This window comes from Parasteatoda tepidariorum, chromosome 10 (assembly GCF_982258835.1).
Source record: "Parasteatoda tepidariorum strain Cologne lab strain chromosome 10, Ptep-v5.0, whole genome shotgun sequence".
NCBI classification, from domain to species: domain Eukaryota; kingdom Metazoa; phylum Arthropoda; class Arachnida; order Araneae; family Theridiidae; genus Parasteatoda; species Parasteatoda tepidariorum.
Genome location: NC_141764.1, coordinates 38,963,128 through 38,977,220, shown reverse-complemented (window position 1 = coordinate 38,977,220; position 14,093 = coordinate 38,963,128). Strand labels below are relative to the sequence as shown.

General features: G+C 32.1%; 1 protein-coding gene across 4 annotated transcripts in view; it reads right to left on the bottom strand.

The window, feature by feature from the left end:
* The window catches only part of LOC107439046 (homeobox protein extradenticle), a 320,360-nt gene that overhangs the window by 46,376 nt on the left and 259,891 nt on the right, over window positions 1-14,093 (bottom strand). For all 4 annotated transcript variants that reach the window (XR_006224678.3, XR_011637542.2, XM_043039033.3 and 1 more), the window contains exon 4: window positions 5,369-5,559. Coding sequence is in view for 2 of the 4 variants with exons in the window: in XM_043039033.3 (XP_042894967.1) it covers window positions 5,369-5,559 (191 nt within the window). In the remaining 2 variants the exon portion in view is untranslated. The remainder of the gene's footprint in view (window positions 1-5,368; window positions 5,560-14,093) is intronic.

Below are 14,093 nucleotides of genomic sequence, written 5' to 3'. Positions count from 1 at the left end.
AAAAGCACCGACGTTGCAAGGGTAACATGATGATAAAAAAAAAGAGCAAGTACTAGGGTTTTAGAGGTGTAACGAGGCGAAAAACAACCATTCTAAGAAATAAAAAAAAAAGAACTGAAAGGGACAATTTACATTGTCTCGCTAATTCTCCAGTCTCCAACCATTAAACCACGGGCAAAACAATTTCCACGCCTGGTTTAAAGGTGCAAAAACAAGTAGAATAAGATAGAAAGAAGAAAAGAAAACAGGGGTGATCGTAGAATGGAATTAAAAGGAGAAAAAGAGTATCAACACCCAATACCGATTCGGATGGTCGTATGGGGATAATAGATTCAAAGGAAAACTGGAAATGGGGCAAGTATTTTCATTAAAAGGAAACTTAGCCTAATCCCCTTTTCACCGTTTTTACCTTAAATCGGGGGATGTGTACAAGAAAACATCCTTACAGGGGCGATTGAAAAGATATTGTTCAATAATTACTGATGAAAAAGAATCTTCAGAATGAAGCTATTGGTAAGAATATAACTTTAGCAGTTTAGGAATTTTGAACCGCATTTTCAGAGAGTATTTTAGGTAAAATAAACCGAATGTATTGATAGATATTAAAAAATAAAGGTAATTTTATTAACAAAAAAAAGAGGATTTTGTGTTCAGTGATTAAAGTGTAAATTAATTAGAAAAAAAATTAATAAAACCTAATTCAAGGAAACCCATTTTGTTGTAAAAATTTTATAGCTAAATTGGTATAATTTTTACTACATTTTTTCGCAATAAATTCTATACACGTATATAAAACCCTTGTTTGTATAGCAGGCATATTAAATTTATAAAAAAAGAAATGTCGTTCGGGTTCGTAAAAGTCCTTTTTTTTATCATCTTATTTAAAAACACGTACAGATTATTTATAGAGTCAAAGAGAAACAACACAAAACAGACAATATATATGCTATGGATTAAATAAAAATAAAAAATATATACATTAAGGCTATGTATCTAAAAATATATTAAGGTGGAGCCCTATTATTCGTATAAGATACACCAACTATAAAATCTCCATAATTTGTTTAGTTAACGAAATATTTATAGATCAAAATAGCAATTACGAAATTTTTATAGACCAAAAAAGTTATTATAAGTTGATCCTTAAGATTCAACTTTTTTTTCTTTTTTTAACAGCTTTTAAGTTCGACTGCAGCACAGTCAATTTGTTAGAAAAACTGAATATTTTATTAATAATCATGTATTAATAAATAAATAAATAATACGCTCTTTTCCTATTTGCTATGGTCTCCCAAAAGTAGATCACGTTTACTCACCTATTATACAAGAATTTATTTACATTCATGTACCAAAACATTCTATGTGCCAAAATTTTTAAATTCAGAAATTTTTTTTTAAAATCTTTTTTTTTTTAAAAGAAAAAAAAATTTTACAACTAAATTTAACATAACATAAAGCTTTATAATAAATTCTTATTTTCAGGCAATGAGTGCATTTAAAATGCTTCAATTTTCTTATTCATTATTATTCCATTCAGTTTTCAGAAAAACAACAAAGCTAGATTTCAAAACATTAAAGCATCTCATGTTAAATGTTACCGTATTTATAAGCATTTAAGATGGGTGGACAAAAATAAACCCAAAAGAATTTTAAATAAATATAAAAAAAATAGCTATCTAAACTTTTTCCAAAGGCATCGAAAAATAAAAATTCATTTAAGTACTTCACACATTACAGAACATTTATAATATATTTTATCACCAAACATGAACTAAAATCTACAGAAAAAAGAAGAAAAAAAAATTTTTTTTTTCCCTAGTTCGATAAATGAACCGAAAATTCCGTACCTAAACTAACAAAAGCAATTAAAAGACATCACGATTAAATTAAGCAGAACATTCCACCAAATATATAAACACTGGAATTAATCTCCATCCATTAAGAACTCAAGTTACATATTTAATGGTGCACTGGACGCATACCTGTAAACCTAAGTAGAAAAAAAAAATCATCTTTTCCAAGATGAGATCTTTTTCTTTATTCTCTATGGGAGCACTAATGCGTTTTCTATTCGGATAGTCCTTTTTAGCATCTTATTTTCCTACCAACTTTATCCCCCCCTCTTCTTTCCAATAAAGAAGGGGAGGGGAAGAGCTGAGAAGATTAAGATTTCATCCCCTTTTCCTAGACCATGTATATATACGCTCTATACTCGTTAGCAAAATAATTGACTGAAGCCAGCAAGCGACAACTAAGCTGCCGGCCCAAGTAGCATTTAATGCAGCACTGGCTATTTAATCCTTTTCTGCCGGTTAGAAATTATTTACCACTTGCGTTGGGGCTACACATTAGTTTCACTTGGAGTAAAAATGGCAAATTCCTCCTTTTTTTTTTTTTATTCCTCAACCCAACCCTCTTTCTAAATTTCTTTTTCAACGTGCGTTAAAAGAGAGAAAATGTTTACGCGTTTTTGGCGCAGGGTCTTAAGACTTTAAGATTTAATTTAGCCCATAAAATCAATTTCTTTTGGAGGGGGATTTTTAAGGTGATTTTCTTGGCGAAAACAACTTCTTTTTTTCCTTCACGAGCACTTCTTCGTTGGAAACCCTATTCCCAACGATGCAATTTTTGCAGGCAGGTGGTTTCGAGTTTTAATTGGAGGCAATCAGGAAAATTTATTGCTCGAAATTTCATACGTTTTAATTTACACCGTTGAAGCGAGAAGGGTGCTTTAACACGGGTCAGAAAAAACTTCCATAAGAAGAAATGTAGGAATTTAAAAATGGCGGTATCATTCAAGTCCCTGAAGCGAACCACCAGCAAACGCTTTGCGTACTGAATTCAAACTATCATCATATTTAACGCAATAAGAAAGACATGAGGATGCATTAGAAAAAGTAGAGCTAAAAGTTAACGTTAAAAAGTTTAAGTCGTATTGCAAAAGTGATGCATTTATCTTTGTTAATTAGGAGGATTTCATTAAAGCAAGAAAATTCATAGTTCTAGTTGGCGGTGGAGCACTGGTGTTTGTAGAGATTAATGACGCCATCTTGATCTTTCTAGGAATAAGTTGCATGGAAATGCATAAAAGATAACTTTTTATAAAGTGAACCAGAGTTTTTAAATTATTTCTTTACTGGAATAAGAAGCCAAGTCATTCTGAGTACACTTCTATTTGTTAAAAGATATTTTTAAAATACTAAAGAAGAATACGCAGAAAACCTTATAATTAAATAATTGGATTTTTAAAAAAAAAAGTTTTTAATTAATATACAAATACATAATTGTACAAATCAAACGAAAGTAACACTTTACAATGTTACTAGACTGTTTCGCTATATAAATTTAGTAGTAATAAGCTAATAAAATCAAAATCTAATTTTAAATATGGGCCTATAGTCCACACTTCTCTCGAAGATGATATTTATAAATTTAACTATTCCTTATGACTGTTTCCTGGTAAGTACTTTACATGTCTCTAGAATTAAGTAGATTACAACAACAAAAAAGCTCATAAAAATCGTTCTCCTGAACTATATGAAAATTTAGCTTATTATCGTGCTTTAAATAAATCATATTTTATTGGTAAAAGGATTTCTAATAAGGGCCGAAAACTAAAAATCGTCAGCATTAAAAATTGGTTGAAACTGAGAAAAGTAATAGGTTTCTGGTAAAAATTAAACATAATGTTGATAGAGCGGAACAAATAAACAGTTTTTAAATATGATCAATCTGATTTGAGAAAAAAATGAAAAATAGCCTCAGAATGATGTAAGTCTAATGTGAGAGAAAGCCTTATTTTTATTCATTTTTTTTAAATACAGATAATATTATTTGTACTTTAAACTTCAAAAATCATTTCATTAGATAAACAAAAGAAATGCCACGCGAACATTCTATGTTAAACCAGATCATGCAATGCCATCTTTTCCAATATATAAGACCTCTAATCTATCCTCATCGAAATCTTCCCAATACACTAGAAGGAAAAGGGGGAACAAAATCCAATAAACGGGCAGCAGTACAGCATCCTTCCATCCCCAAGTGATGCGGAAGATGAAGCTCAGAGAGGCATCAAGGGATGTGGGAGAGCAGGGATGGAGAGTTATGGGAGTAGCCCACGGTCGACGGAGTGCAGGGCCCATTACACGCCCATATGGGCCCGGCGTAGCTTAATTCTTCCGCGTCAGGCATTCCGGAATGACGCAATTCAGGGTCCCGGAGCCTTAATCCTCAGTGACCGGACTTTATTCTGCTTGTCATGCGTACGTCATGGTCGGATCTGTCATCGTCCGGCCTTTTACCCCTTGCCAAGCGTCCGGGAATGCTTTGAGCCATTATTGTTTTCTATCTGGTCTTATGGGGGGAAGGAAAAGAAGTTTTTGTTAAATGTTTGGGAAAAAGAAGGTCGAATAATGCTGACTTTGTGGATAAAGGGATATGGTCCATGTGGAACGGTTTACCGAATATATTTTGGTTCTTCAAATTTTTTTTATTTTTTATCTTCATTCGCAAACCCTGACCGCAAAACAAATTTTTAATAAAATAAACCGTTAAGTCCGTAGATACGGGTGGAAATTTAAAAAAAAAATGAATAAATAAATAAAGCAATTTTAATGATGGAACTTAATGTTAAACGTAATTTAATTGATTAATCTATCAAAATAAAATAAGCACTGTTTCCTAAAGGAAAAAGAAAGATATTTTAATTAAGAAAAGTTATTTTTTTACAAGCGTGATTTTGCTAGAAGCGCACATAAACCGCATGGCAAAATTTCGTCATTAGTATATTGCAGTAAGTAGCTGATTATCAAAAAAAAACTTAAACATACAAATATGAAATATTACAAACTCACGACAAAGAAAAACATATTGAAACATAATTGAAATTTACAAATTATAATTTTAAATTTTTTAAAGTTGAATCCAACTTATGCTGTCTAAATATTTTACAGAAACAGTTTATTCGTTCAAAAAGGTGAAAAGGAGGATTTTAGGGAACTTGTTACGTAAAAGAGGATATTATAGTTCAAAAAAAAGTTCAAATCCTTCTTTAATTAAAATAATTTTACTCATAGAATTGATATGAATATTGAGTAAAACCTTACTCGTCTTTAAAGCTACTGAGAGCTAGTTTTGTGAAGTCCAGATGTTACCCTAATGCTTTTTAATAAAAATTCAAGAGCATTTATTTTAAGTTACATACTTTGATATAAATGTAGGAAATATAAAAATCGACACATTTTAAATTCCTAGTCAACAAACTATTAATGTTGATTTAGAGAGTAAGTTAAGCTATTTAGGTCTAAGGTCATCAGTGACAGGTTTTGGTAAGTGACAGTTTAAATAAAAAGAAAGATTAACATACCTGGCGTCGAGAAACCTAGACCTGAGGATCATGACTGCTTCACACGTACTCTGTTTCAACTGGACTTGGATGGAGTTGAACTTCTTGTGGATTATTTGAACCATTCGCTCGATTTCTTTCGGCGTTATCGGCCTTGTTCGACTTTGTTCTCGTAGCAGGTTCATTACGTGCGTCGTGAACTCGTTACATGCCTAGGATTGAACAAATAAAATATTTAGAAATCTAATGAACAGGCCATAATAATAATGACACACAAAAGCACAAAATGACACACAAAAGCAGCTAAAGATCAGTATATGACGTTTTATGAAACCTGTAGCTATCTTTTAGATAAAAGTTACCTGTAGATACTATGAAACCTGCAGATAGTATTTTTTAGTGACCTGTAGATAGTATGAAAAAGTATAGAAATCGCGGCAGTAGTAAAAATAAAAAAATCCAAAATCCAAAAAGCATTTATATATACATAAAAAAAAGGCAATTTTGCACCATATTACAATTTAAATAACAGATATTATGATTCGTTAAATCAATTTTGTCTTATGTCGGCTATGCCCAATAAAATAGTAGTATTTGCAATTATTGAAACAAGATAGGCTATTGTTTTACTAAATACCAGGTAATCCAAAGAGTTTAAGAAGTGGTTTATTTGGACTGAAATTATATCCGTTTATTTATATTCTACATTAAATTTCAATACATTTTCTTTTAAAACTTTGATTCACAAAAAGCCACTCTAATTAGAAGATGATAGAAGCAAGCAATATTTTCCAATATTCAACTGTCCAAACTTCAAACGGTTCATTAAATGTGTTGATGACGGATAAAACTTTGTTGCTGATACAGTTAAGCATGCATAACAACATCCCTGTCAAGAAACAACAAAATAAGAAAAACAAACTGGAAAAAAAAAAAAACTCTTAAGAGGAAAAATTTTTCACAAAAGAATTGTCTAAAATCCGATTAAATAATTTTCAGAAAATGGTACATAACAAAACACAAATTGGCTATAAAAACTGAATGAAAATGTTTAAAGTCTTAGAACACTGCAAAAAACGGTATACCGTTCAAGCAAACGACATCCAGCCGTAATCAAATTTCACGCAACCGCGAGTTCCAGACGGCCGAACTTTTACAACCTCATTCCAACAAAAAGCGGTAGAAACCACATCAAAAGGCATTCCTTGTTTTTATAGCATCAGCGGTTTTCATGATACATAAACTTCCAATTAGGAGATCCCCCACCCACACCAAAGCTTCCAAAAAAAAAAAAAGACCTCCTAACCACGGTGAGGTCTAGTCCGGTTTGGGCGCACCATTAAATATGACAAGCATCATCCAGATCCGGCAAAATAATCTCCCACATTATCCGGAAGGGTATAAGTATAGGACAAAAAAATCGATAGCTGACCGGCCCACCCCCATAAACTCCACTGGTCAGGTTTTATGAGAAAAACCCTCCATAGAATGAAGGGGTACAGTATTATAACATAATACCAACTCGCTTTTCTTTTTATCTTTATATTCCCGATTCTTATCTTTATTCCGATAGATGGTGTTAACGCTAGGAGGGGTGCAGCACCACCAGGTGGCTCATGGGGGGAATTTATATATCCACCAAAACCTAGGCTTACGTCTTCTCCAATTAGCGCTGATATAACTCATGATATCTTTCTCTCCGTATCCACGCACCCCTCGCTTCTTGGTTGCTTAACTAGTTTAGCCTGCCCGGGTTTTCGGGCCAAGTACTATATACTTCCCTGGTAGCGCAAAAAGCTAATCTAGTCCCACATCAAGTGCCTCAGATGGAAGAAGAGGGGATGGGGAAGATATTCCATAAGGCTTATGGAAAAGCTAATCACATTCGGGGAGGCTGTGTTTTGTTTCACCACTGACAGCTAACGCTCTTTTCCTGCTCTTGCTCGTTCCTTTGAACGCATCCTTCCATGAAACGTCTCTTTTTCTTTTTCTGTCTTGGGATGCTGGAAGAGCCACCTGAATGAGTAACAGGATTCCTCTTGCGCATCTTTATGTTTCGGAAAAGGCAAAAAAAAGAAAACAAAGAACAATCCGGTAAAGCAAACGCTGCCCGTTCAGGATGTTGAGATGAAGTGTTTTCAGCGATTCAACTAATGGCGACAGAGGAGTAAACATATAAATTTTTGGATATAGGTTTCTCCTTTATCAAAAGTGAAATGAAGTATTTCGGTCTAAAATTTCACAGCGAAAACACTAAAAATGGTTTGTAACATGCTGACTTCCAGAATTTTGCAAGCTTAACATTTGTTAACAATTTCTCATAATTTCAGTAGTGTATACGAAGCCCTGGCAATATAAATACAAATCTTGATCCACTAACACCGTTTGCTGGATTTTATGAGAATAGGTAATAATTAAAAAGTAAGAATTTAAACAATCAGATCTGTTTAAGGTTATTTTTAATGGAGAAAAATCAACATTATTACCAATAAAAACTCTCAACAATTATAATAAATATACTAAATTTATAGCAGTTAGTTTTATAAACAATACGCAGCAGACATATGTAGGTCCAAAAATAAAAAGAAAGAATACATAAGTTACGAGAGATTTTCAGAAGAATTCTTTTATAATTAAAACGTAATATACCGGTATTTTGAATTAAATAATTGCAACAAACATTATAGAAACAAATTCAACATTTAGATCGATTGAAGTTGGATAATTAAACGTAATTCATTTGCGAATATTATTGTCTACTTTCATTCCTTGCTAATATTGCAGCAAATTTGTATTATATTAGTTAAAGTTAATTTATTGTAGAAGTTGCAACAAATTTTTACAATGAGCTCCTATATAATCCTAATTTTGGAATCTTCCAGTTTGCAATGCAGACAAATATTAAAATTGATACTCAAAGCTCATTCTTATTTGGCGATTGCACTCGGATATAAAAATTATAATTACAAGCTAAATATTATAGTTTACAGCTCTTTAAGATACACAAAGTTTTCTTTTTTAAAAAGCAATTACAAGTTTTTTTAAACAACTAAAACATACAATTGTCTTAAAAAAGAACTAGCTTTTGGTCCAATTTAGGAAAACCAATTGCATTGAAGTTTAAATGCCTATGGCAATAATTTTTATCCATTAGTTCTAAAATGTGCGCCCAGAAAAGCAAATAAACATTAAATCCCTACGTTTCAAACGAAAACTATATATCATTGGCATTTAAGAATCGCTAAAACCAGAAATCTTGTACCCTGTCAACCGAAATGTGCAATAACAGGTAAAGCTTCGATTATAATTCAAAATACCTAACTAGAATCTTTATTTTTGCGAACGCTTTGGAGTTGAAATCGCGACAGGGGGGTTCCAAGCGACCATTAATCAAGAAAGAGTGGAGGTTAGCAAAAGCGAGGGGGCAATCACGGGTAATCAGGCTCTCGATTGTTTGCTCGTGCCTTTGCGTAAAGGCTATTAATCAAAATCCTGCTTACTAATGACACAGACCAGAGGTCAGGAGGGTTAACCACCACGTGGATCTGGCTCGACACCTGCTGCTGATAGATTTTTCTGAGGAGAAGGATGGTGTTTTAAAATTCCTCCAATTATTCTCTTCCAGTTACGGTTCTCTCCCACACAGAAATTTAATACGATTTTTACAAAAAGATGAAGGGTTTAAGGTAGCCATTGTGCAAGAATATGAACGTTCCTTAAGCTCATGAGTTTCTCTATTTAGTTGTTGAGCAAAAGTTTTGATGAAATATTATTTTCTTCCATAGGCTAACTCATTAAATATATACTGCCATACAATCGAAAAATAATCGTAAGCGACAAAAAATTTCAAAATTGAGATGTTTATATATTTGGCGTCTATGTATAAGCTACATATTGCAAAAAGAAAAAAAAAGTTTTCCTATTAAAAATTTTGTTCCACCAGTTCTATGAAATTCTATTTTGGCGTTCATAGCATTAGCATTAGCAATAGGAAGAGAATAGTTGTCAAGCTACTTTTCTCGAAATCTATCGTGAAGCACTTACGTTGTTGTTGTTTTTTTTTTTTTTTCAATTGCACGGCAGTATATTATACTTTTTAAAATTTATTCGAATCAAGAAATGATCATCTATTTTATTATTGTGTACAAATAAACAAAAAAGAGGAATATTTCTTTAACGTTCATAAAATTGCTATTTTTTTTTAGTTACATTTTAATACTACTATTACTCCATATTTATTCGTGCAGTTATATCTTATGGTTCTAACAACACTGAGAATGCATAAAAAATTCAAACCTAAGTCAAAGAAGGTATGAAAAAATACCAATTAATCCATCAGATTTAATTTTTACAGAAAACTATGGAACAAATAAGCGGAAAAGTGTAGCATAAATAAATTATTCCCATAAATGAAATATAAGTTTCCATGTCATGATCATTTTTACTCTGATGAACTAATTAGTCATGATCATTTTTAACGAGCTTCATTATAGCAAATCTATTTGAAGTGATGTTGGTCCAGTAGGAAGGCTACAAGTTTTTCTGAAAAAACTTCCAATTTAATAGGGTGGGAGAGGAGTAGACAGGACATTTGAAATTGATCAAGATTCACGATCGTTTTAGAACATTTCTCCTCTTGTAAGCACTTGAGTATTTATATTAACGAAAAATTTTAATTAAACAGTTATTTTTACTTATTTATTTTTTTATGAAAATTTCTAGATTTGTTAATTTGAGCGACAAAAAATAATGTTTGTTATCTCGTTGTACCGTTTTCTTTTTGTATAAAAATTCTTTTGGAGGGTTACTTAAAAAAATGTAAAGTTATGATCATTTAAAAAAAAGATAATAAAATAAACAAAGAAGAACTGCTTTTAACCAGAATCGTAAAAGTAGGATAACAAAAAAGGCATAGAACTTGCCTTTAAACTAAAAATATAGATACTGTATGAAAATGGAGAGAGTTTATTGATTGAGTCGGCTTTGAAACCTGCCTCACTTATCATATTTAGTATAAATTCACACGATTACGAGCTGGTTACCGAGCCCAATACTGTGTTATCTAAATTTTTTGGCATTAATGATTCGAAAACTTGATGTGCCTTTCTGCAACTGGGGAAATTTCATTGAAATCGTAATAATTCTTTCAGATAACTAAGATTTTTTTTCCTTCTTCGTTCTCTTTACGCAAAGACACTTCGTACAGAACAGAACAAAAGAACATCCTTCCTTGTTATTATCTCATTTACTAAAAAAGACAAAAATATCAAACAATGACTGAAACTGCCGCTTCATTTCATACGGAACAAAAAGCAATCCCAATTTTGCTTTATCTGGGTAGTTGACCGAAAGTTTTGGCTTACAGCTCCCATAGATGGGTTTTGCAGAACCCAAACTTTACATGTATCGCTTCATCAAGCTTTTCCATATTGTTTCCAATTAAAAGTTCGTTGAGCGGACAAATTAATAAGGGAGGCTCATTTGGAGCGAGAGAACAAAGAATTCCGACAGAGGGGAAAGGGGGGTATAAGCAGGGGGTGCCGGACGTTGCATTTCACGCCTGTCAGCTCCTAGACAAAAGATTAGGGTTAAACAAAGCCCTATGCCCGCACATTACATTAGTTGCAGGCACACATTAAGCCTGGTGTTTGCTAATCTGATGTGATGCCTACCCCTCTCCTTTATTGTGCCTAGTGCTATGTGCGCTCCGTTAACGCCATGTGGCATTGAGGCGATTTTCAGGGGGTGGGGAGATGTTCTCACTGAAATGAAAAGAATGGCGAAGTGAACTTTAGGTGCACCTTTATTTCCGTGTTCAGAGGAGTGTAAGAGATTTTCCTTGTTCGAGTTTTGTGGAAGAAGCAGTCGTAGTTATATTTAACCCTTTGCTCCCCAAGTTTTGCAAGCTTTCGGGTGAAAAGGTTGGCGAAGAAAAATTTTACCGGTTCTAAAATATTCTTTTGTGCAAGAGATATTCCAGTTTCGTGCTAATTCTTTGTTTAAGGGTGTTCGTGATCATGCTTCCGACAGTAAAGTGCTATGGTTTTTAGTAAGTGAAATTAAATATATTCAAAGCTTAACGGTAGATGTTATTCCATGTGTTATGATGCTTGGGTTTTTGAAATTTTACTTAAAAGCACATAAAACAAACCTTATTATATAAAAATATGAATGCTTCAAGATAAAATATTTATATGCTTTTGCAGAGAAATAAGCATTTATTAAGAAAATTTTACAGATATAAAAAAGATTTTGTAAAAATACAGACAATGAGCATTACACGTTAATTTATCTTTATTGAATTCTAAACTATATTATTAGCAATAACATTTCTATCTGTATTTATTTCCAAAATTAGCTATTAAATATGATTTCTTTAACATTCTAAGCATAAGGAATGTGATAGGAGTATTTTTAATGAAATTTAAATAAAATATATTTTTTAAATATTAACCAAACTAATTCGCTAAATTTCTCAAAGGACAATCCAATATCAGAAAGGAAAATCGGAGGATTTTTTTTATTCTATGTCAGAAAATCACGCGAAACTTAGGATTGGTTTCAAAATACAGTTATGAAGTAGAAATATAATCCGCCCAAGTAAATGAAATTACGTATTTAAGGCAACTTTTGTAAACAATAATGTTCGTTTTAAGGCTCATTCTTATAATTTAAACTAACATCTATACTTTAGCAAATTAACTTAAATGTTATAAAACATCATTCAAAAATCAAACTAAAATAGTTATAACGGTATTGGCAGAATAAAGCAATCTACTTAACGCGTATATGCGAAGTTAGTTTCTCCTTAAACAGAGAATCAACAAGGAGGAAACACTTTTACAGAGACACAGAAGTAGTTTTCGAATCAAAATGGTTTTAACACTATCAGCAAAATAGAGCAATCTACTTAACGCGTATATGCGAAGTTTGTTTCTCCTCAAACAGAGAATCAACAAGGAGGAAACACTTTTACGGAGACACAGAAGTAGTTTTAGAACCTAAAGAATATTTTCAACATTATAAGCAGAATAGAGAATTCTAAATAACGCGTATATGCGAAGTTTGTTTCTCCTCAAACAGAGAATCAACAAGGAGGAAACACTTTTACGGAGACACAGAAGTAGTTTTAGAACCTAAAGAATATTTTCAACATTATAAGCAGAATAGAGCAATTTATACAACGCGTATATGTAAAGTTAGTTTCTTCTCAAATAGAGAACAAACAAGAAGGAAATACTTTTACAAAAGCATAGAACTGTCAACGGGGCACTTCTCTTTGAGTAAATTCGGGACAGAAAAAAAAGAGTTAAAAGTTATTTTCTGCATGCTACAGTTAGTAATTAATATTAACTAAAAATAAATACTTATATTAGGGTAAGTAAAGAAAATTAATGATATTAACTGGCTAATAGCATTTAAGAATTTATTAATAATAAATAGTATCCGGTAATTACCGGCAATAATATTGAATTAACAATCTTCAAATGTGATTATTAACGACACGTTAATGTGATAAATTCTTAAGAATTATCAACTGTAACTGTATTAGTTATTAATAATAGAAGGTTAATAATTGAGAATAAACGATTAACACACGGAGCACAACAAAAGCATTTGAAAATAATAAAATGAACATAAAATTAATGACCGCATACCGATAAAAACAAGGATATTTATTATTTCTTTTCAAAACTTTTAATAAAAACAAGTCAAACATACATAAACTATAAACACGCCATGTGCATCATAACGTTAGAATTACTTGAGAATATAATTATTCTTTTTTAGGGACACAGTTATAAAATATTTTCAATTAAAATATGCGCAGAATATTTAAACAGAAAATACTTTTTTTGAAAATAAAATTCAATGCGAAATTTAAATTATGAATGTGCCTTTTAATCAGATTTAAGAATTTTTTTAAGAAATTCCATTAAAAGCCTTTCTTAATAAAAATGAATGTGCCTTTTAATCAGATTTAGGAATTTTTTTAAAGTAATTCCATTAAAAGCCTTTTTTAACAAAAATAAATACAATTTATTAAATACAGAAATATACTCTAATAATTTTTCACCCTTTTTTATTACTCCATTTTCTAAAATACTGAAACAAAAAAATTACAGCAATGTAAATTCACCTCAACACAAACAGACAATCTAGTTATCCCATTCCCACTCAAACGCAACTCATCACAGTGACAAGCTATGCATTTCTTAGAAATTTGACAGAACATTCAATTCACAGAAGAGCATAAATTCTTCGAAAAAATATGCTTCTTTTTAACACCCAAAAAATAAAAGTATAAAACTCGCGCCATGATAAAAGCCAAGTCCAGCCCAGCCACCTTTCTCGCGTCCATTCTCTCCAAAAACAAAAACAAACCAAGATAGGACAAGAAATAAATAAAATCGCGGTAGTTGGGCTTTACAGCAACGCACTCTTGACGCTTTACAAATGATGTTGTCTCCCACCTTGACATCACAGGAGCAAGGGATCGTCCTCCACCCCCACCATTCTTTCAACTCCATCTATCCTCGTCTGCCCAATCAGCACCCACGCCTCCAAGAGAGGAGGTCGAAGAAAAGTAGTAGCGGGAGGTCAAAAACGACAGTTGTGACAGATGACCAACTAGCCCAGTGCATATTCAGGACACATTTTTTTTTCCCGTTCTACACACTCCCTTTAGCTTTAAGTTTTATGAGATACACCCACGCCTTCATCTCTATTGTCGTTCTAATCATAT